Source organism: Pinus tabuliformis, chromosome 8 (assembly GCF_031772625.1).
Source record: "Pinus tabuliformis cultivar Carrire ecotype Pingquan chromosome 8, CPIR1, whole genome shotgun sequence".
In the NCBI taxonomy this organism is placed as follows: domain Eukaryota; kingdom Viridiplantae; phylum Streptophyta; class Pinopsida; order Pinales; family Pinaceae; genus Pinus; species Pinus tabuliformis.
In genome coordinates this window covers 599462955-599488478 of record NC_142294.1, presented here as the reverse complement: position 1 = coordinate 599488478, position 25524 = coordinate 599462955, and the positions used below count along the sequence as shown (strand labels likewise).

Below are 25524 nucleotides of genomic sequence, written 5' to 3'. Positions count from 1 at the left end.
ACTTCAAAATATATTTGCACCTTCAAAGATTCGATTATTGTAGGGGCTAGATAGATTTAGGGTTAAGAAAGATCTAAGATGGTATATTAAACTGATGATAAATTGCTAAATTTTATCTTAAAGTAAAGATGTTTTTTTTTTTTTTTCCAATTTAGGTTGTTCCCGTGCCGTGCTACCTATTATTGCACATCTAAATATTTGATTCCCTCTATGCTTGAGTATATGTGTTCTCTCCTTCTCTTTTTAAGGCTAAGCTAAGTTTAGGGTAGGTGACCCTTATTTTATCTTGAGAAATTTGACTGTTCTTGATTCGATGTTAAGAAAGATCTGTGACTAAGAATGTTTTAAGCTAATATATTGAAATAATGATAGAAAACAAAATTTTATGTCAAATTAAATATGCTTTTTTTTCTTTATTAAAATAAAAAATAATTTTTTATATTAAATAAAAGATTTTTTTTTAAGAATAGAAATCATTTTATTTTTTTTAAGTTAAAATGTTCTCTTTTTTTTTTTTGTTAATTTAGGTTATGAGTGGGTTGAGACTAATCTTAATGTTAAATGGAAAGGTAATATGTCCCAATAGTAATATATTTTCACCATGATTATACGAGATCAATATTGCCTGGAAAAATGATATACTTTGAAAAATCTCTCCCAATAGTAAGATATTGTCCCTACAATTATGCAATAATGAATCAAGTATAAATGTTTATTAAGTAAGATATTGTCCATACAATTACATAATGGATAAATGATCAAGGGTGATATTTATTAAAAGTATAATCCTACAACTAACTCCCACCTTAAATCAAAATTGTATCTTAAAAGTTAAAATATTCTTTCATTTTTTTTCTTTCTTTTACTTAAATTATGAATAGGTTAAGACTAATCTTAATGTTAAATGGAAATATAATATGTCTCAATGGTAAAATATCTTCCCATGATTATACCATATCAATATTAAATAGGAAAATGATATAGTTCGAAAAATCTCTCCTAATAATAACATAGTGTCCCTATAATTATGCAATAATAAATCAAATATAAATATTTCTTAAATAAAATATTGTCCCTATAATTATGTAATAATAAATATGAATATTTCTTAAATAAAACATTATCCCTACAATTATATAATATATAATAAATAAATAATGATATTTATTAAAAGTATAATCCTACCGTTAACTCCACTTTCAACCTGCAAATTTAAAATAAAAATCAATATGAACTAAAATCCATAACCCATTAATCTATACCTCATATGTTAAAAATATTATTCTTATGTTACGCACTTTATAAAATACATAAATGTCGCATTTTTTATATATTGCTAAAATATTATGTAATACGTGCTTCATAAAATACATAAATGTAACATTTTCTCTATATATTGCTAAAATATTCTGTAGTACGTGCTTTATAAAATACAGAAATGTAACATCTTTTAATATATTGCTGAAATAGTCCGTAAGAAAGATAATTGTTCATGACAAGTTCATGTGGGTTGCTAAATACAAGATAGAAGTGTTCGATTAGGGCAGTCTAACGACCGCATGGTTTGTGGAGCATTGTTTATATTATATTGCGGGTCCAACGTGAACACTCCGCCATTGCCGACAACGATAAGCTTCAACTTTCTTCAGGAAAGAGTAGGATGACTCAGAATTTGGACACCTATAGAACCTGCGATCTTTAGGAAAGAGTAGGCTGACTCAGAATTTGGACACCTATAGAACCTGCGATCTTTAGGAAAGAGTAGGCTGAGTCTGAATTTTGACACATATAGAACCTGATCGCAGTACGGCGGACACATTACTGCGGTATGCGGAACCCCTATGATCAACATTTCAAAGAGCTAGCTTCCTTGCCCATGTGAACACTCCGCAGCACGCGGTGACCTAGTGCCCGTTGACAAGGCATATGGGTATGAAGTATAAACACGCTGCCTCACACAAAACAAGACGAGCAGGAATTACATTATATATGCGACTTGACAGCACTAGAAATTATTTCATTACATTACAGTATTTTGTCGTGAAGAGGAATTTTCCAGAACAATGGAGTCTATGTTAAATGCTAGAGGAGATTACATTTATAATGCCCTCTCGTTGAACAACAGCTTAGGGCCTCCAGATCCGTCTGCCCCGCCCTTTGGAATTCACAGCGTGGGCAGTTCTCAGTTTCTTGATACATCTGCGCAATTTCAGCAGAAGCCGGCGAGCAACGACAGTAGCCATGGAGAAACACAGAGCTTCATGATATCAAGCGACGGGGAGCAGGATTTTCGACGTGGACACGTCTCCGCGCCCATGTCCACCAATTCCAAGCTCGCAGAAGCAACGCCGGTGACAATTACGGAGCCACGGCGTCCTCAATCCGGAGGTCTAAGTAACTCGGCCAGTTTGTCTGTAAATCCCCAAGGAACTGCCAAGGTGGGCAAGAAACGATCCAGGGCCTCCAGGAGAACGCCGACGACGCTGCTGAACACCGACACTTCAAATTTCAGAGCCATGGTGCAGCGTTTCACTGGTATTCCTGAAACCCCCTTTGGATATTCATCCTTGAACCCTACCTTCTCTGCACATGTAACCCAGCAAGGCTGGCAGCTATTGGGCAAGACCTTACCTTATAAGTCAGTACTCGACCTTAATATGAACTGTGTCTCCCACCTCCATTCTGCCCCTGACAGTTATTGTCCTCAAATATATAATAGTAGTACGTTTATTCCTTTCCAGCCTCTCCATGATAACATAAACAACAGTGGCCCCAAATATCCTCAAGGGCTAGACGATGCAGGATTTATCAATTCGGGATCCATGTTTCGTACCCAGCTATAACGTCTTCATCGAAGAGAAGGCCTGCCTCAATTCTCCATTTCTGTGTTTTCTATTGTCAATCTGTTTTTTCTGGAGAAACTAGGTATCTTGATTGAAACTACTCACGGGGACCAACTGTTACAGTGCTGGTTGCTGTTTCAATATGTATATGAATATACGAATATGATTAGATTGCCCATGTGTTGCTTAGTTCCACATATTGCTGGACTAAACAGAAACCCTGACATACCATTCACCATTTGCCAGAATTTGGTTTCTGTTTGGTATGATTCATGTGGGGTATCATATATAGCTGTATCTTCCATGAAACTGAACAGAAATATGAATTACTTGAGACTGTGTTCTGGTTTCCTGAATACCAGAACTCCCGTCGCCAGACTGTTCATTACTAAGCAGATGGTATTAATTTATTCAGAGCCTTTTATGCTTATTTATGATTGTCTCATGTTTTGAGATTCACTTATCTCGATTTGATCATCCTAGGGTTTTAGCAATTGGTTATTAACAGTAGCTTATCACAAAGCCTCAAGATTCAGAAATATGAATATTATCGTCGGGAAAATGGAAAAATAAGAAAGAAGGAAAAAGAGTTTGGTCTTTTCAAATTATAATTAAGATTTTTATTTTTATCTGTGCAGGTAAACAACACAGCCGATCATGAAATATTGAATCACGGATATGTTGATACAGTTGCTTTATCATTCAACAGCCAATTATGAAATATTCAATCAGTGATGTGTTGATACAATTGCTTTGTCTAATGGTACTGTCATTGATGCTTGAATTAGTACAATGAATCTGATACATAAAGAAGTTGCAGGTGGCTACAGCAAATACATTATTGCACTGATATGCATTATTCAAACATAGCTCTTCAGGGTCTGGGAGCTTAGCATTTTTTGTTTTTAATGTTAATATAAAGTTCTTTATATATCGTGAAAGGGCCTGGACTGTAACTCCTGTCGACATGACTGAGTTGTGACCTATGGAAACCTCATTCGGTAGTTACAGGCCGCCTTGTTCTCTAATTATGTCTCAATACTTTTAAATAAATAAGGTTCCGACTCTATTTGTGCTCAGAGGCATCTATGGATTATTAAATTGAGAAGTTATGCTCCCATGAATATTCAATTTTGCAGAGAAAATGTCCTGAAAGCAATTATCAGGGAAATTGCTTCGTCAGAGATTTTACAGTCATACCATCTAATGGAATCAGCTTGGTTTTATGCTTGTTCGGTGTGGTGGAACAGATATAGCCATGACTGGAACTCGTGTGATTATTCGTGTAGTCTTCAGTGGGAAGCGACAGACATAACCGTACCTCATACTTATCTATTGAGATAGTTATAGTTTTATAATTTTGATTTTAATATACAAACAAGTAAAGGTTGAGAGATTCGATTAATAATACATATGGATCATTTTCATGATCCCAATTTTAACATATAAATATAAAATAAAATAAATTTATTATTTTTAAAATATTTCAATTTAAATTAAGCATATTAGTTAATGCTTTAATATCAGCATAGATCCGTCTTAAATACGAATCTAACATGAGCCTCGTATCACTGAGTTGTAGAATAAGCTTCTCCGCTCAATAATAATTAAAATAATTAATTATATTTAAGAAAAAAAAAATTATGCATATTTAATTTTACTTAAAATTTTGAAATTTGAAATGAAATTGTTATTTTAATAAATCAAAACATTTCATTTAACTTTAAATTTATTTTTAAAAAATAAATAATTAATATAATATTTTTAAAAGATTATTTCCAAATTTTATATAATTTATTATAAAAGGTATTAGAAAAAATAATTTAAGATAAAGATTATAGATCTATAATAATAAGAAATAAATAAATAAATTGTAGAAACAAGAATATTTAGTATTTACCCTTGAGTCAGAAGCAGACATCAACATAAAGTGCCCATCCCTCGTATCCTTGATAAAGATTAAAGTGTTTTATACCCTTTGTCAAATTGTAATAGGGAAAGCATTGAATTGTAGACAAGAATGATGTCCTACCTTGATAAACTTGACCTTAATGTGGAATATGCAACAACTTAGACCTCTTACAAAATGTCTTTAAAAATGTAGTGTTTTCATCAATGAAGAAGAGGATGAGCTCCTCTACTTAACAAATCCCTTGAGTGGCTATGAACCTAGACTTTGTTACAATTCTTTGGCCATTGAAGGCCTTAACAAGTCTTCAGGTTAGTGGTAGAAAGCACTTTCGAAATATGAATGCCCTACCAAAGCTAAAATATTTACGTGAATTTCTCTTAATAATAGAAACCTAACATAGGATTTACTTCAAAAGAGAAACCACGAGGGCATAGAAGATGCAACTTGTGTAAATTCGATTTCCAACCAAACATACATATCACCCTTTATTGTCTCTTTACAAACCAAGTCAATGAAATCAAAGAACTTACAAGGTTGAAATCAAAATGGCAAGGAGACTCAATAAAAACAACCTTAAGAAATTTGCATAAGACAATGAAACAAAACTATTCAAAACCTTTCCCCTTAGCAAATCATGGGTAGTCTAGATTGCAAGAAGCATAAGAATATCTAAGTGTAGGGATACTCTACCCATTAAATGGGCATCACAAAGGTTGAAGACCATAAGAAAATTACCTCAATTCTCATCGATCCCTCCATGTGGTTAGAATTTAAACATGATTATTGATACTCAAACCCAAGTTTAAAATTTTTGCAATTAAGGTTATAGTGAAATGTTTCTCTAGGATACATCACATGAGATATTAATGAATTGATGTTTTGAAGGAGTAAATGTTGTCTGTCATTAGGTTGGTCCAAAATATTGATTGATAAATATTCCATGGATGTATCTAGAAAAACATCTCATCTATACCCAAATCCCTTGGGACCTTATTGATGGAGAATTTTAGTGGAGCTCTACCCATAGGAGGAGTCAGGTGAGTAATTTTCCTTTCTCAGAACCATATCATTAGCTTCAAAGCTGACATTGGTTAATTGTCAAAGAATTGAAGTGACCATATAGCCATGAATATTACTAGTTTCTATTGAAATATGAATCATTGATCTTCAAGTTTGGAGAAATTTCCTCCTTGCAATTTGATGGGTGAATGGAGATCTCAAACAAAGAAATTCCTTGTTACAACCCCTCTATTAAGAAATCAAACATTGAAATATTCATTTACTTATGTCTCTTGTGCCCATTCTATAAGAATTTGATATGCTACCTGTTAGCTCTGCTACATTTTGCAACATTTGATGGATAAAATTAGGTTAGGTAGTGCTGGTTTGGGTTGCAGAGGGTTTGCAGCAGTTTCTCCTTCTTCTCCTCCATTTTTCCCTACACTTATCTAAACCCCGCTATCCCTGTTTTACCCCAAAATTCAATCTAAACCCATCTCTACTTAACCCCCTGCTGCATGCATTTTCTTCGTTTCCTCCTTACCCTTAATCCTCCTTATTATCCTTTAAACCCCTTTTATCCCTGTTTTTCTCCCAAAACCTCCCGAAAGTCCATTTATGTGATCAAACCCTTCACCGTTTAATTTCAAAGCCCATACGATTATAATCCACATAACCGTGTGCTTTGCCAAATCACATAGCACATGGGGAAAGCGGTTTCCCGCCGGACCTGCCTGCCATGTGTCGCCGTTAGACTGGATCGTGCCCCCGCATACGGAAACTGCTCGCCTCCGAGAAACGGTGTGGGGAAACCACTTACCGCTGTCCTGTACGACCCCCGCTCGTTAACGTTCGCGCAGCTCCCGCTCCCGATAGCCGTCCAATCTTTCCCACCGCGATCTGATGGCCCACATCTGTCTCTGCCCATTTTCCCCGATAGCTCCCTCCGATCCAATCTCCGCCGTCTATTTGCCAGATCTAATGGCTTATATTCAATGGCACCTCTATTTCCTCCCACCGCCTGCCAAGGGATCTCGGCCATCCATCTGAGCCATCCAACGGCTAGCATTCGTTCTCAGCTCCTCATTCATTTTCCACGCAATTTTCGTGTTTTTGGCCTGCCCCACGCTGCCAAGGGATGAAGGTGATCATCCACCAGCGCTTTGCACTTATTATCCTCAGCAACCACATTCAAAGAGCAGCACGGCCAGGGAAGGAGTACTACCTCGAGCAGTTGAATTCATTTACCAGTTATGGAGTTTTTGTCCCATACAGTACTCTGCCTACTCAAAAAGGACATCAGAGTACCAGAAAGGCCGATTTTGTTCATTAAAACACACAGTTTGCAGCAGAGACCCATATCTAATTGTAAATGTGGTTGGTGGCCAGTTATGACCCCTCCACGCATAGCACAGCAGAGCAATTTTGTAAACAAACTCCATATGTACCCAAAAGAAAGATGTAATGGGGGTTGATGAATGTTATTTTGATGTAAAGTTCAACTTCTGGAGACTGTAACTATTATGATACATACAGCTTCTGGTCTTCGTTTTCAACTAATGCAAGCTTCTTTTGCTGTCAATTGCTCACTTTCCACTTCTACTTTGTTCCACGCTGTGCTTGTTATGCATTTTTCATTTGCTCTTGATGTTTAGCATTAGAGGGGCTGTCATCCCACCTCTATGTTAGAATCTAGTTAGTATTATTGAATGTGTATGTAGGTTTCTGTTGTTTTAATGCCAGAGAGCTGTCATCCTGTCTGTACATTAGGAAATAGATTTACAGGCCTTTTAACTGGTTGCAGCTGGCCATCACAGGGTCATGTGCATCTGCTGGTGTGATCAGTATTCTCCATCATCACATTTTCCTTAAACTGTGAGTAATTGGTGGTCTAAAGCCTTATAGTCTAGGGGTGTTCACCCATGTCTGGGGTTAAACATAGTAGAAGTGGTTATCTGGCTCGAATATGCATCGTTCCTTTCATTCATCCACCATTTTCCAACATTTTTGTTGAGTTTGTAATGTTCCCGAGCATCTTTGATATACAACCTAGGATAGTTTCTTGGGGTGATAACATTAATTGGCGCCATTGCGGGGGAGAGGAGAATTGAAGCTCAGCTTCCCTGGGAGAACGACACAGTTTCAAGCTTTGATGATAGACAAGGTTTGAACACAGTTACTGGTTGTAATCATCTATCTGGCGACTCCACTAGAGGAAGACCAACCTTTGGTGACTTCACATTGAAGCTCTGGCTCAGTTTGTGAGACATACTCGAAGAAATCCTCAAAAATCACAAGCTGAACCAGTGCCTGACCCTGAGATGACTATCAAATCAAAGAAAACATCACAAAAAGGGGCATCAGGATCAGGTAAGCCTAAGAAATCTCATTCATCTATGAAAGATAAAGTCATGGCTGAAGATATATAGTTTGAAGATTTAGAGCCCAGCACTGTTAATAAGGAAATTCCTTCAGAGATTGATACAACCCCTTATGCAGTTAGTTCCCCTTTGAATCTCAGTCCAAAGAAAGCTTCCAATATAGTCCAAAACATCCCATTGTATCTGCCATCCATCACATTAATTCAATCTACTAGTATTCTTCCACATATCCCAATCATGGTAGGCCAGCAAGCACCCACGAAGATAGAAAGAATTGTTGCTGCTAGATATGGACCTTTAGTCTTGTCTGTTCCTTTAAATCTTATGCCTGTGGGAGAGTATCATAAATACATGCCTAAGTTCATCGGCACAGAGGGAGCAACAGCAGAAGAACACCTAGAAGCTTTTTATAGTTATGCTGATAATTTAGATATAAGTGAAAATGATGTATGGATGAGAGTTTTTGTCTAGAGCCTTGATGGAGAGGCTAGGAAGTGGTTCAGAGAATTACCCCAGAGATTTATAACAGATATTGAAGCATTAGATGATGCATTTTTGAAGCATTGGGGAGATAAAAAGGACTTGCTGTATTATCATACTGAGTTTGGTAACCTAAAGAGGGAAAATGGGGAATCATTGCCTGATTTTAATAAAATATTCAATCGTATGTATAGTAAGATACCAGCTGAGGTAAAGCCTACCCCCACCTCTGCCAAACTCACTTATGCCAATGCTTTTGACTCTGATTTTTGCCTATTGTTGAGAGAAAGAAGATGTGCCACTCTAGCTGATATGCAAGATGTAGCACTGGAGGTGGAATCCAATATTATGGCTGCAGAAAAGCTCAAAAGTCAAGCGAACAAAAGGAGGCAGAGAGGTTAGGCTTATACTTCTTTTGCTTCATCTTCAGAACCTAAATTAGACAAAATGACTAAGATGATAGAGTCATTGGCTGCCGAAATATCTAAGTTGAAGGTTGAGCAAAGTTCAGGGAAAACAAGGCAGCAGAACACATTTGCTCCAAGAAATCCAAATCCATTCAGAAGAGCAAATGAGCAGTTGCAAATAATTCAGAAGGGTGAAGAATCAAAAGAAGAACAGAAAATTAAAGCTCAGTTTCTAAATGTAGTCATGGAGGAAGAACAGTTTGAAGATGAGGATGAAATTCACTACATGGAAGATAAAGGCAGCGCTGCATTTTTGACATTGGCTGCTTATGAAAAATCATTGCTGCAGGAACAAGATAGTCACGAGTGGGACAGAGGAACTGTTCTGCAGACTGGTGAACAACAAAGATACAATCTGAGGTCAAATGCAAAAAATGTCAAAGAGAATCATGCCCAAAGAGCTGTTGTCCAAACAGAGTCATAGAATATCAGACAGAGAAGACCAACAGCTGATCCAACCATCCTCAAAGCACCAGTTCAAGAGGTAAAAGGTTCTGATAAGTTATATCCTGCTTTCATCTTTGAGTCAGAAGTTCAGAAATTGAAAATATCTGTGCCTCTGGTAGAGTTGGTAAAGAGTGAAGTATTTAGAAAGCCTATCCTTGGAGCTCTTGAGCTGAAAAATCCACAAGCCTCCACTAACTCTGTCAATTTGCAAGATGACAAGCCTGCCATTGTGCTCAGCCCTATGATTGAACCCGCTGATAATATTTCTCCATATTTTTATGTCTCCTTGACCATTCATAACAAAGTCCTCCACAATTGCCTGCTAGACACAGGGGCCAGCCACAATTTAATGCTTAAAGCTGTCATGGAAGAGTTAGGCCTTGATATCATTAGACCATATCATGATTTATTCTCTTTTGATTCAAGGAAAGTGAAATGCCTGGGATTAATCAAAGACCTGGCCATTACCCTAACTCAGCTGCCCATGAAGAGTATGATGATGGATATTGTGGTAGCAGATGTCCCTCCTAAGTTTGGCATGCTTCTGTCCAGAGGATGGATTAAGAGACTATGTGGGGCATTACAAAACGATCTATCTTATGCCACTATCCCAGTGTTTGTCGGAGAAAGTAGGAGATTGTACAGAGAAGCACAGTTGGTATACATAATCAGTGATGAGAAGAATCCTACTAATCATCCCATATATGCTGTGGACACTGATTTTGGAGCATGTATTCTCCAAATAGAAGAATCTCAGAAGGCCTCAATGCAGATCAGGAAACCAACAGTTCAGGCCGAAGAAGAGCAAGGAGGTCGAGTTTGGGAGATGTTCTTTGATGGAGCATGTTCCAGGGAGACTGCAGGAGCAGGGGTGGTGCTAGTATCTCCAGAGAAAGAAAGCACACAACTGTCTTTTAAGCTGGCTTTTCAAGTCACAAACAACATAGCAGAATATGAAGCTCTACTATTGGGCCTTAATGCAGCAAAAGACAAAGGAATTAGGAACATAAAGGTGTTTGGAGATGCTGATCTGATTATTCAGCAAGTAAATAAAACATTTCAGGCAAAGCATCCAGGCTGAAAGCATACAGAGATGAGGTATGGAGAATCAGAGATTCTTTTGATTATTTCTATATTTCATATATTCCTAGAGCCCAAAATCAGCTTTCTGATTCCCTTGTTGTGTCTGCTAGTCTATTTATTCCTCCCATGTCTCCCAGACTAGTTTATGAAGTCCAAGTGAAATACAGACCATCCTTGCCTGATAATGTCCAACATTGGAAAGTTTTTAATGATGATGATGAGCTAAATAGGTTTCTACAAGTCATTGATGAGTTTTCCGAAATGAAAATTGACCAAGAGAATGAAGCCTTGGAAGAAATCCCCCAGTCCCAGCTGAGAAACAAGATTGGTAAAAATAGCATTCTCCAGCTTCCTAGTAATCATATTCCTAAGGGTCTAATTCCTCTAGAAAGACTGTTTGACCAGAATGATGTGCCTTACAAAGCTGCCCAGAAAGAGAATCAATCTGCAGTTTGTAAGCATGATATAGGAAATCCAGGTCAGCCTAGATACATACATTTGTCCACTCATCTGTCTGCTGACCAAAGTTCTGATTACTACAAATTAATGAAGCAATTTGTTGATGTGTTTTCCTGGGAGTATAGTGACCTGAAAACTTATGATAAGAACATAATCCAGCATAAAATCCCTCTGGAGAAAGACACTATTCCTTTCAAATAGAAGCTGAGACCAATAAATCCTATGCTTCTTCCACTGATTGAAAAAGAAATTAAAAAATTGTTGGCTGCCAAGATCATAGTTCCTCTTAGATATTCCAAATGGGTAGCCAATCTAGTAGTGGTGAGGAAGAAAAGTGGAGAAATCAGACTGTGTGTTGATTTCAAAAATTTAAACAAATGCTCAAAGAAAGATAATTATCCCTTACCGAAAATGGAGCATTTGCTGCAAAAGGTCTTAGGAGCCAAAGTAATGTCTTTCTTGGATGGTTTTTTAGGCTTTAATCAGATTGTTGTGCATCCAGATGATCAAGAAAAGACTGCATTCACCACTCCTTGGGGCACTTTTATGTATGCCAAGATGCCTTTTGGATTGATGAATGCTGGAGCAACCTTTCAGAGAGCTATGGATATAGCATTTGTAGGAGAGAAGGAAAAATTTATCCTTATCTACCTTGATCACATAACAATATACTCCAACAGCCATCAAAATCATTTGCAGCATTTGAAAAAATTGTTTCTGAACTGCAGGAGGTTTGGAATTTCAGTTAATCCCAAAAAATCACAATTTGCTTTAGAAGAAGGCAAGCTATTAGCACATGTGGTGTCTGCTGCAGGTGTTCAGGTTGATCCAAAAAGAATAAAAGCAATACAGACCTTGTCTGTTCCTAGATCAAAGAAGGATATCCAGTCCTTTCTGGACAAAATTAATTTTGTAAGGAGGTTCATACCAACTTTTGTAGAACTAGTGAAGCATATTACCTCCATGTTAAAGAAAGGGTCAGAGGTCAAATGGACTGATGCAGCAAGAGAATCTTTTGAGTCCATTAAGAAAGCTATTATGGAGGCTCCCACTTTAATAAGTCCAGATTACAGCAAGGAGTTCTATATATTCTCATTTGCCTCTGAAGACACCATTGCAACAGTTTTATTGCAGGCAGATGAAGAAGGTTCAGAGCATCTAGTAGCATTTTTCAGCAAAAATTTAAGGGATGCTGAACTAAGGTATGATATTATGAAGAAACATGCATATGCTCTTATCAAATCCTTGAAAGCTTTCAGAGTTTATATCTTGCATTCCAAGATAATTGCATATGTACCCTCTACTGCAATAAAAGATGTCTTGACACAACCTGATGCTGATGGAAGAAGGGCTAAATGGATTGCAAAGATGATAGAATTTAATATAGAATTGAAGCCCACCAAGCTGGTCAAAGGTCAGGGTCTTGCCAAGTTATTGGCTGAAGAAAATTGCAGATCATTAGACATTGATTTCCTGTGCTCAATTGCAGAAAATGGTCAAGCAAAAAAAGAGGAAGCAGCTGAACCAAACAGAAAGCAGTCAGTGGCCGAGAATCTAGCTTCTTGTAATTAGTATTCTGCAATAATTAATTTCTTGCTGAAGCTAGAAATCCCTTCAGAACTTACTCAAAGTCAAGCTAGAACTATAAAGCTTAGGGCAGCTAAATATTGCATTAATGAAAATCTGCTCTACTGGAGGGATCCATCTGGAGTGCTTTTGAGGTGTCTGGACAAAGAACAGTCAAAAGAAGTTATGCTGCAATTTCATTCCAGCATGTGTGGAGGGCACCGTTATTGGAAAAATATAGCCCATAAAATTCTCAGAGTTGGGTACTATTGGCCCACTTTATTTTCTGATGTATTTGCTTTTGTTAAATCTTGTGATAGGTGCCAAAGATTTGAAGGAAAGCAGCAGTTGAAGTCCCTGCCCCTAAAACCAATTCTTGCAAAAGGACCTTTTCAGCAGTGGGGCTTGGATTTCATTAGAGAAATCAATCTATATTCCAGTGGCTAGCACAGGTTGATATTAGTAGCCATTGATTATTTCACTAAGTGGATTGAAGCAATCCCTACCAGAAAGGCTGATCATAATGTGGTCATGAAGTTTTTGACAGAAAATATCTTCAGCAGATTTGGTTGTCCACATAAACTGGTCACAGACAATGCAGCTGTCTTCAGGACAAAAGAATTGGTGGAAATGTGTAATTCGATGGGTATTAAACTTGTTCATTCCACCTCATATTATCCTCAAGGAAATGGTCTAGTAGAATCTTCAAATAAAAGTCTGATAAGGATAATTAAGAAGCTACTAGAAGAAAATAAAAAGAATTGAGATTCCAAGGTCAAGTATGCACTGTGGCTTGACAGAGTGACCATTAAGAAATCCATAGGGAATTCTCCTTTCAAGCTGGTATATGGCACTGAAGCTGTATTCCCAATTCAATTAACTCTCCCTGTGGCAAAGTTCCTTCAAACAGAACAGGATGAGGAAGAATACATGGCAAAGAGGATCACTAATTTGGCAAAAGTACATCAGATTATAGAACAGCTGGTTGAAAAGGCTGCAGCACATCAGAAAAAGATCAAGGAAGCCTTTGACAAGAAGGCAAAAATAGATGATTTTCAAGTGGGAGACTTGGTTTTGAAGTGGGATGCATTGAAGGAAAAGAAAGGCAATCATGGGAAGTTTGATACTTTCTGGATGGGCCCTTTCATTATTTCACAGATTCAAGGGAACAACACCTTCATACTGAAAAGTATGGGAGGAGAAGCAGTTTTTGATGGCCTAGTTAATGGGCGTTTTCTGAAAAATTATGTTGTTTAAGGTCTTTTGGCCTTAAAAGTTGTAAATATTGTGTTTTTATCAGTTTTAGTATAGGTGCAGTAGACTCCATGCCCAATGGAACACTAGGAATTTTGGCTAATTTGTTTTCATCAGGAAGGCATTGATCTGCAGGTTCTTGAGACCTCACAGGGAGGATCTCATCCCTAGAAGGAGCCAGTGTTAGCTCTGCTACATTTTGCAACATTTGATGGATAAAATCAGGTTAGGCAGTGCTAGTTTGGGTTGCAAAGGGCTTGCAGCAGTTTCTCCCTCTTCTCCTCCATTTTTCCCTACACTTATCTAAACCCCGCTATCCCTGTTTTACCCCGAAATTCAACCTAAACCCGTATCTACTTAACCCCCCGCTGCATGTGTTTCCTCCTTCCCCTTAATCCTCCTTATTATCCTTTAAACCCCTTTATCCTTGTTTTTCTCCCAAAACCCCGCGAAAGTCCATTTATGTGGTCAAACCTTTCACCGTTTAATTTCAAAGCCCATACGATTATAATCCACATAACCGTGCGCTTTGCCAAATCACATAACCCGCGGGGTATTTTCACCCATCACATCAATCCAAAGCACGTGCTTTTAACCTTGGCCGTCCGATCATCCCGCGAAGATCCGACGGTGTCCCCAGCCCCTGCTCTCGTAAACCGCACGTCTGATAGCACGCGGGGAAAGCGGTTTCCCGCCGGACCTACCTGCCACGTGTCGTCGTTAGACTGGATCACGCCCCCGCATATGGAAACCGCTCGCCTCCGAAAAGCGGTGCGGGGAAACTACTTACCGTTGTCCTGTACGACCCCCGCTCGTTAACGTTCATGCAGCTCCCGCTCTTGATAGTCGTCCGATCTTTCCCACTGCAATCTGATAGCCCACATCTGTCTCCGCCTGTTTTCCCCAATAGCTCCCTCCGATCCAATCTCCGCCGTCCATCTGCCAGATCTAACAACTTATATTCAATGGCGCCTCTGTTTCCTCCCACCACCTGCCAAGGGATCTTGGCCATCCGTCTAAGCCATCGAACGGCTAGCATTCATTCTCAGCTCCTCATTCGTTTTCCACGCAATTTTCGTGTTTTTGGCCTGCCCCACACTGCTAAGGGATGAAGGTGATCGTCCACCAGCACTCTACATTTATTATCCTCAGCAACCACATTCAAAGAGCAGCACAGCTAGGGAAGGAGAGTACTGCCTTGAGCAGTTGAATTCGTTTACCAGTTATGGAGTTTTTGTTCCATACGGTACTCCGCCTGCTCAAAAAGGACATCAGAGTACCAGAAAGGATGATTTTGTTCATTAAAACACACAGTTTGTAGCAGAGACCCATATCTAATTGTAAATGTGGTTGGTGGCCAGTTATGACCCCTCCACACATAGCATAGCAGAGCAATTTTGTAAACAAACTCCATATATACCCAAAAGAAAGATGTAATGGGGGTTGACAAATGTTATTTTGATGTAAAGTTCAACTTCTGGAGACTATAGCTACTGTGATACCTGCAGCTTCTGGTCTTCATTTTCAGCTAATGCAAGCTTCTTTTGCTGCCAATTGCTCACTTTCCACTTCTACTTTGTTCCAGGCTGTGCCTGTTATGCATTTTTCATTTGCTCTTGATGTTTAGCATTAGAGGGGTTGTCATCCCACCTCTGTGTTAGAATCTAGTTAGTATTATTGAATTTATATTCAGGTTTTTGTTGTTTTAATGCCAGAGAGCTGTCATCCTGTCTGTGCATTAGGAAATAGATTTACAAACCTTTTAACTCGTTGCAATTGGCCATCACAGGGTCCTGTGCATCTGTTGATGTGATCAATATTCTCCATCATCACATTTTCCTTAAACTGTGAGTAATTGGTGGTCTAAAGCCTTGTAGTCTGGGGGTGTTCACCCATGTCTGGGGTTAAGCATAGTAGAAGTGGTTATCTGACTTGAATATGCATCATTCCTTCCATTCATCCACTATTTTCCAATATTTTTGTTGAGTTTGTAATGTTCTCGAGCATCTCTGATATACAACCTAGGAGAGTTTCTTGGGGTGATAACACTACCCAAGGATAACATTGAATTGGAAGAAGGCATGTGGGAAATCACATAATCACATCGTTTGTTCTCATTCTATAAGAAGTTTATATGGTACTCAATGATAACATTAAACTGGAAAAAGGGATTTGGGAGATAGCATAATCCGAAAAGGGACAAATTTCTTCTTATTTTCATGAATCTTAGTTTTAGGAATATGTCTAAGAAAAAATTCTAAAAATCTTTAATGGTGATATCCTATGAATCTTTGGAATGCCTTAAAAAGAAAATGTTAATTTACAAAGTTTGTTTGTTTGTTTTTTTAAATGATGATGTTAATATTATCTAAATTTTGGTTGTCTAAAAAGTAGTATTTAAATCCCCATAAAAACATAAATATTAATATTGTTAGGTCTGCAGAGTTTTTAGTCTCTCGAATTTTTTATCCAAAAAAATAATAGAAATACCTTTTGTAGTCTCATTCCTATACAATTTTGTTGATTTAAAGTAAATTTTAAAAAATATATGTATATATTATAACATATATAATTATAATATTTATAAATTACAAGTTTTAGTTGTATTTATACTACCCCACATACACACACACATATATAAAGTTTCAAAACATATAGATATATTTATATTACCACATATATATATATATATATATATATATATATATATATATATATATATACAAACACAATCTTATTTTTAGAAAAATGTTACACTAATATAATAATTTAAATTTATTACATATTTAGTTAGGGAAAATATAAATAAAAACACATTTAAGTAATGGATGCAAAGAAACCTATAAAACTAAATAATCATGTGATAAGCCTATTTTGAGCCTCATTCATCTATATACATATATATAAAATTTTCAGACAATCTATTATTATTAAGTAATTGTAAAATTTTATATCTTATGTTTGTTTGTTGTGTATTATTTGTCTTTTTTAAGTTTATTTTGTTAACCCATTTTTATTTTGAGGTTTATTTTTTACCTCGAAATAATGTTTATGCTTATTAATAAATCTAATTATAAGGGGCAATCTATTATTATTGAATAATTGTAAAATTTTATATGTTATATTTGTTTGTTATGTATTATTTGTCTCTTTTAAAGTTAATTTTGTTAGTACATTTTGTTTTGAGGTTTATTTTTTATCTAAAAATTTCCCTAATGATGAGGTGCATCTCTTGTTTACCTAAATCCCTAGATAATACTCTCAACATGACAAAAAATTGGTAGTAAACATTTTTCTATGAAATTTGTCATGTGAATCTTTGTTGCAATAAATAACACTTTTAAAATGTGGCATAAATTTCTTGTTTGAAGTCTTTTTTTTGTCATTTTTTTAAACAACCATTTTTTTCAATTTATTTCCATATAATTGTTAACTTTTTAATCTTTATTTTCCTATTTTAATATGATCACTCTAGGTGAACATTTTCTTACTTGCACTAACTATTTGTCACGGAAACCCACATGGAGGATGTATTAAGAAGTAATTGTAATGGATTACCATGGGAAAAGAAAAAAATGCGAGTATTTCTAATAAGAAATCCAAATGTGATAATTAGAATGAAAAATCATGTGGAATAGATGGAATGTCCATTCCTCCCTATTTATGGCTTCAAATTCAAAGAACTGATGAATTGGATGAAAGCTATGAAAAGTTAGAAAATCAATTTGAAAATCTTATTAGGACATTAAGCCCTAATGATTTTTTTCATTGAATATTATTTATATAAGTTCAAAACACTAATACATTTACTTAATTATTGTATAGTCAATTTGAAGAATATATATAATTAGTTCTAAGCTTCGTTCTACATATTTTTTGTTTGTATCTACATTTTATTCCACTAGAGAACTTCTATGTGTTATATTTCAAGATCCTACTCTCAAATATTTTGGTCTCTCTAAACATAGAGCAAGACTAGCATCCATGCACTCTGTTTCTCTTGAACTGAGTGTAATTGATCTCTACTTCCTCTTGTACCAACAAACTGTTGCTGACCCAATATTGAAGATTCCCCCTAATGTGCTTTTCCTTTCGGATGGACTCCTAGCCTAGTATGCATATGTTAAGCCTTGAAGCTTCACTCCCTCTATCCATCTATACTAAATACCAAACTAGGTGGTGCCTCTAAGGTATCTCAAGACATGTTTTATTGCCTTCCAATATAGTTTGGTTGGATTAATCATGACTTTAATAAATTGGTTAACTTCATAACACATGTCCAGTCATGTATTCACCAAATACATAAGTGAACCCACAAGTTGTCTAGAAATAGTAGCCTCCACTACTTCACCTAAAGTAGCATCTTCCTTCCTCCAGTTACCAGATAGAGGAGTCTCCATGGGTTTACTTCTCTCCATGTGGAACTTATTTAGTATCTTGTTGGCATACTTTCTCTGAGAGACAAACAATTCCTCATCTCCTTGCCATACTTCCATACCTAGAAAGTAATGCATGAGCCCTAAGTCCTTCATTTCTAACTCTTTTGCAAGATCCTCTTTGCAAGACTTGATTAGATTCTCATCACCTGTCAGAATCAAATCGTCAACGTATAACAACCAAAATATAATAAAATTTTGTATCTGCTTCACCTTTAGTGAAGCCCAACCGAGTGAAATAACTATCAATCTTATTGTGCCAAGCACGGGGTGCTTGTTTCAGCCCATATAATGCTTACTTGAGCCTTCACACAAGCGACTCTCTACTGAAGGTCTCAAATCCTTCTGTCTTCTCAATAAACACCTCTTCCTCAATCATGTTGTTGAGGAATGTTGTCTTTACATCCATATGATGTATCTTCCATCCCATCTGTGCTTATAGTGCTAGAATGGATCTGATTGATGAGTACCTTGCTACAGGATCAAAAGTCTCATCGTAATCAATTCCCTCCTCTGAGAGAACCCTTTGGCCACAAATCTGGCCTTCTGTTTCTCCACACTCCCATTTGCTTCCTACTCATGAAGCCATCTAGAACTCACCACTAACTTGTCTGCTAGTCTTGGGACCACCTCCCAAACATTGTTTTTGATAATGGAGTCATACTCCTCAACCATGGCATCAACACATACTAGTTGTTGGGTTGCTTCCTTGAATGAGGATGGCTCAATCTCTACACTCTCATTCATAAAAGCCATGTAGCCAGTGTACCTCTCTAGTGGCCTCCTATGCCTGAGTTGTGATGTGGGTGCTCCCAAATGCTCTCTATCATCATGCAATAACCTGTGAGCCTCTCTAGTACACTTTCTCCCATCTTTGGAAGTCTTTGCATGAGTGGGTGTTTCCACTCCCTGCTCCTCTGCATGTGGTTGCTACACATCTCCCTAAGTTTCCTCCTTTAGAGCTAAAATCTCCTCTAATTCATGTAGTTGAAGCTCCCTCTCAAGGGAACATCTCATGGCCTTCTCTTCATCTAACTTCACATCTCTGCGAACCACTGTCATCTTGTTGTTTGTAAGGTACTCCCGATAGTTGTGAGGTGTGTCATTGTAACCCACAAATATGCCCAATGTAGTTGTTGGCTCTAGATGTTTCTGTGGATCTTTGGTAACATGTCAGTATCTTGATGAACCAAAGATCTTGAAGCGTACCACATATGGTTTCTTCCCTGAAAAAGCCTCTTCTAGTGTAGTCATCCCAAGGATTTGATGAGGGCTTCTATTCTACAAATAAACATTTGTGTTGCATGCTTCATCCCACAAGTGTAATGGTAGGCCCTAATCATGCAACATCACCCATGTCATTCCCAAAATAATTATTTTCTTCCTTTCAGCCACCCCATTCTGTTGTGTGTTATGAGGTGCTATCAATTCCCGTCGAATGCCTTGTGTTGCAAAAAAGTTATTGAATTCATTCGACAAATACTCTCCACCATTATTGCTTATGAGAGCTTTAAATTTCTTGCCAGTATATTTCTCGACAAGTGCTTTAAATTCGCAAAACTTAGCAAACATCTAATCTTTATTATGCATGAAGAAAATCCAACAATTACAAGAAAAATCATCAACAAATATTACATAATACCTGTGCTTGGTTGTGGATTCTGTCGAGAATGGTCCACACACATCTCAGTGAACTTGATCAAAGATAGCTTGTGCTCAACTGTCTTTGTCATGAAAGGAAGCTTTGGTTCACTTCCCCAATTTACACCATTTGCATGTGTGTCTCTACTCCAGTGTACCCTTAGAAAGTATTGTAGAAATTTTTTGCATGATCTTCAAAGATCTGTGGTGCAAGTGACCAAATATTCTATCCCACAATTCACTGATGTCTCGGCTCTTCACCTTCTCTTCTCTAGTGCTCAAATAAGTGCAGTCTTCTACCTCCAATTTGTAGAGGTTCTTCACTCAAACCCCTATCCGCTTCACCTCTCATGTGGCTATGTGACCAAGGAAAGCCTTTCCCTTAATAACAATCACATCATAGACTCTATCCTCCACAATGGAAACATAAACAAAATTCTTCTTCAAACCTGGAACATACATGAATTCTCTCAAAGTGAGGGGAGAACCAGACTCCCTCTGAAAGGTAACAGTACCGATGTTAGTTGTGTTATACCTCCCATCATCACCCATCTCGATATGCATCTCGATATCCTTCTCCTCCAAGTTACTGAAGAGATTTTTGTTACCAGACATATGGAATGAAGCTCCATTATCCAGGTACCATACACTACCCATAAATGATGACACCATGCATGTGAGGAGGGTAAAATCTAGTTCAAATTGTGAAGAAATAGCTTCACCTGTCACTGCTCTTGAGAGTTTCTTACCAGCCTTCTTGTACGAGCACTTTATGGAAAATTATCCCAGCTCATGATAGTGAAAACACTTGATTTTCGACATGTCCTTCTTCTTGGCACCCTGAATAGAATCTAATTTGGAATTGGATGAATTCCCCTCCCTTTTTTTTCCTTACAAACTAAGGCACAATTCTCATCATCATTCTTTGATGAGGATCAGTCTCTGGTGTTTAGCCGAATCTCTTCATGTACCAAGTCGGACTACAATCGCTCCCACTCTGGTAGCTTCTTGCCCCCATTAACTCAGTCTTGGTAGTTGTGTCAGCTCTTGGGAATTCCTAGAAGTGCTAGGCTCAGCATATCGTCTTCTACAAAAATAACTCTAACACTTCCAAGCTCATCCCGACATTGGGTGAACTTAGTCAAGTACTTCAAAAATGAGTCACCCTTCTCCATGTTGATCTTTCTAAGCTTGTCCTTCAGTGCTAGCTTTTTGTGGTCACTGCTATTTTGAAACAGGTCCGTCAATGCTTTCCACATTGCAAATGGAGTTTCCTTACCATGGATATTCAAGAAAATATGATCTTGAACTACTTCTAGGATAATCCTTCTTGGCTTTGCCACACACTTTCTCCATTTAGCCAGATCTTTAGCATCAGATGTCGGAGGCTTCGGGATATCATGATCTATGAATTCCTTCAACCCATTGTCTTCCAACATTGCCTCCATCTTGTCCTTCCAAGCTATGTAATTCAAGCTTCCCTCCAGGGCATACTCAAGTCTCAAACCATAGAATGACATCCTGCAGACTTTGAAGTATGAAACTGCAAATTCAATTTCACCTACATAACAAACTCGTATTATCCTCTTCTTAAGTGAATTAAACTTCGATACCATGTAGAATTTTACTATAGATTCAATCTGCTTATGTGATATGCTAAAACAAAAGACATGAATCTACTCTACTCATCAGCGGAAAAAAAAATTGATCGATGAAAACACCAAGTAGAGAAGGAAGAATTTCAATCACACATAAAACAATATTTTTTTGGGGAAAGAAACTACTCAATACCCCGACTATCTATATTGCATTAACCAGCAAGTCTAAGAAGAAAATACAATGCTTGTTCAACTGGAACAATCTTTGCACAAGTACAATCTATCTCTCTTATTCACAAACTAGATCAAGACAACACTTAGACAAATCTGTTACCTACCAAGCCCCTACTTCTTTACGCAATCCATAAGGGAATTATCCCATATTTAATTGGCAAATACCTCACCATAACTGCACATCCATCATAGGCTTTCCACTGATTGCATGCACCATCTGTATAACTCAAAAAATTATACAACTGATAGTACATTGTCCCTGAACTCTAATCTGAACTGGGTCTTCCTCTGAACTAACATGCATGATTTATTTATGAGTGAATTATCAGTTAGTGATTGATCAATGTAGGTGAGTTAAATCCAATTTAATTCACTTGACCACTCACTAGCTCCTCCAATAGTTAGAACTAGTTTCACTGAATTTAACTCAGTTAAAATTAATTAAATAACTACAACTCAATAAGAACTCAACCTAGACCCCTAAAATTTCGGTATCACTCTACATGACTCTAGATAGACTTCCAAATCGAATTTGCTGATCCAACTAAGTCAACTTAACTTAGTTAACTGTTACAAGTTGCTATGAGGATAGAATTACATTTTAATTCCTAATTTAATTCAAGGACAAATTAAATTACGATTTTTTTTGTTGTTATTTTTAACATTAGGGTCATTATATTTACCCTCCATTTTTATTTCTCATAGTGATTACATGAGAAAACTTTGGCATGAACAATTTGGTCATCTAAACAATCACTCGTTTTAGAAACTATGTGAAATATGGTCAATGGTATTCCTCTCATTTCTTATACAAATAGTTTTTGTTTCTATTATGTATGTCGCAAACATCATCTGAACAATTTTGACAAATGTGCCCCTTGGCATGCCTTAGCCACTTTGTAGTGTGTTCATAGTGATTTGATGGTCCAAATTGCTCTCCTTCTTTCTCTAAGAAAAATTACTTCTTAAATTTCATTGATGAATTCTCCAGATGCATTTGGGTTTACTTCTTAAAAATTAAAAGTGAAGTTTTTGACTTGTTGTTACCTTACACAGACCTTGTATAAAATAAATATGCACTTCAATTGTAAGTCTTAAAAATAGATGTCTATGTGTCCCTATATAATGTACTGGTTGTCCAAACAATTTGATTAATGAGATTTGATTTCATTCTTATGCATCTCTTTGATTTTCTAATATGGTATCCGAGCCAGAGAGCAAGAGATATTCAGGCCTTAAATCCTAAGAGCAAGAGGGCCTAGATCTATGAGACCGAGGGCAATGAGATCTTTTTGGCCGTGGTTCATTACTACAAGTTATATTAAATGTTGCGGATGAATGATTTGTAGAAATTTTAAAAGAACAAGGTGGTTCGATGTAGAGGTGTGATTTGTGGCTTAAAATTATGGATAAGGGGTGGCGTGATTTTCTTTTGTAAACCTCCTGTATTCTCTCCATGGCGAACATATTCTCTCCATGGTGGTGAGTGGAAGGTCCAATTTCATGTTTCCAAAACTTTGACTCCTCTGAAGTTATATTCGCTGAACCTTGGATATTACATTTTGTTTTCTTTTAAGTCACGTTGTGTATAAAGTTTTCATGAGGAAGTTTTATTCATGAACGTAAAGGCATTTATTTGGAGATATAAGGGATTAAAACTTTTTTATGGTAAAAAAAATACATTTTGGTGAAAATAATTTATATCAAGTTTGTTGTGTTTTTGGAGCGAAAATTGGGTTTGGTAAAAAAAAAGGTGAAAGTTAAAAATTAGGTGTATTTGATTAAAAAAGGGAAGTTAAAGTTTTGGAAATAGGGTTTGGTAAAAAAATGGAGAAATAAGAAGTAATTTTGGCTTTGTTTTTTATTGGAAGCAAGACTAAGTCTCTTTTTTAGATCTCGTGCATTTGGTTTTGGATCTTGTGAATTTGGATCTGGTGGTTTTGGATCTAGTGGTTTTGGATGTCGTGAATTTGGATGTAGATTTGGTGAATTTGGGTGTAGCTCTCGTGATACTTTTTTTGTCATTATGTCAAATTTTCTAGCTCAAACTTATTTGAATGAGTCCACACGGCTTGATGGAGGAAATTATGCAAATTGGAAATTGAAGGTAGTAATAGTTTTAGAGGGAAATAATTTGTGGCCCATAGTGAGTGGGGCGGAGCCGAAACCCACAGCTGCTACAGCTATTCCATATTGGGAAAAAAGGGAAATAAAAGGAAAGGTGTTGCTACGAATGTTAGTTAAGGACAACATCATTCCTCATATTAAGGATTGTAAAAAATCCAAAGAAACATGGGATGTTATCAAAAGCTTGTATGAAACATCTAATACTAACTAGATTTGTTCTTGAAGACCAAGCTTTTGTCAATTAAAATGGAGGCCAATGAAAGTATAAGAAATTTCATTTCCCATGTCAAAGAGCTAAGTGATAAGTTAGGAGACATTGGTGGAAAGCTGTGCAATACTGACTTGATCGCTATCACACTAAATGGCTTAGTGCAAGATTATCAAATTTTTGTTTCAAGTCTTTCAGCTAGAGAGAAGCCTTCTACTTTTGATGAACTGGCAGATATTCTTCTACAAGGGGAAGAGCGAATGAATAAATTCAATTTGGGCTCAAACAATTCAGATTTGGAATTGGTAGCCAAGGGTAAGTAGCCACACAAAGGCAAGCCTTGGGACAAAAGAAAAGGAGGAAAGCTTCAAGCAAAGGAAAAAGGTATGGCACAATCTAAATTTCCAATTCATGATGAAAGGAATGATGATTGCTATTATTGTGGAAAACCTGGACATCATGCTAAAGATTGATATAAAAGGAAATATAATGAGTATAAACAAAGAAATAGAAGGCATAATGGGAATTTTGTGGAAAAATACACCTCAATCAATGATGGATTTAAAAACCTGAAATTGTTTGTTTCTGATGCCGCGTTGTCTGCTGAGACTGATGATGTGAATGCTTGGTTCATTGATTCTGGTGCATCACTCCATATGTCTTGTAATAACGATTAGTTTGATGAATATCATGAGAACATCGATGGAACATGTGTTTATCTAGGAGATAACAGATCCCTTCAAGTTAAAGGATATGGAGTAATAGTTGTGATGTTACCTAATGGAAAAGAGAGACATATCCATGAGGTGATGTATGTTCCTGGTATAAAAAAGAATTTATTATATGTTTCTACTATTGTTGATCAAGACCTAAAGATGGAATTTGTCAAATCACAGTGTGTTTTTAAAGATATCTAGGATCGCTACAAGGTTATTGCCACAGGTACCAGAGTTGGAGGCTTGTATAAGTTGTATGTGACTAGGACAAGGCATCAAGCATTGGCATATACAACAATGTCGACATAAAAGTTATGGCATCAAAGTTTTGGTCATTTAAGTCATAATGATTGAATGTTACTTCAAAGAAAAACAACGGTTGAAGGTCTTCCTGTTATGAAGATAATCATGTTGAATGTGAAGCATGTGCATTTGCAAAGCAACATAGAGAGGAAATTCCTATACATGAAGAAAAAAGGCAAAGAGAAGTACTTGAATTAATTCATACTTATGTATGTGGACCTACGCAAGCTAGATCTCTGGGAGGAGCATTGTGTTTTCTTATTTTTGTTGATGGTAGATCTAGATACACTTGGTTCTATTTCATAAGAAACAAAAGTGATGTTTTTGAATACTTTAAGGAATTCAAAAACATGGTAGAAAAAAAACTTGG

At 36.8% G+C, this 25524-nt stretch overlaps 1 protein-coding gene across 2 annotated transcripts; it reads left to right on the top strand.

The window, feature by feature from the left end:
• Positions 1-1961: 1961 nt before the first annotated feature.
• On the top strand, positions 1962-3922 carry LOC149236903 (uncharacterized). Of its 2 annotated transcripts, none has more exons than XM_089372526.1 (2): positions 1962-2535; positions 3482-3922. In XM_089372526.1, the coding sequence occupies exons 1-2, from the start codon at positions 2064-2066 to the stop codon at positions 3502-3504; spliced, it is 495 nt and encodes a 164-aa protein (XP_089228652.1). In that variant the 5' UTR covers positions 1962-2063; the 3' UTR covers positions 3505-3922. The 2 variants fall into 2 exon arrangements, 1 of the variants encoding a protein (XP_089228652.1); XR_016246257.1 differs by having other exon boundaries at positions 1965-3242.
• Positions 3923-25524: the final 21602 nt, after the last annotated feature.

Bases quoted from the DNA above. Each gene is read 5' to 3' on its own strand.
- LOC149236903 (XM_089372526.1), top strand. From the start codon at position 2,064: ATGGAGTCTATGTTAAATGCTAGAGGAGATTACATTTATAATGCCCTC. The intron at 2,536-3,481 runs GTATTCCTGAAA...TTATCTGTGCAG, and splicing joins CATGGTGCAGCGTTTCACTG to GTAAACAACACAGCCGATCA.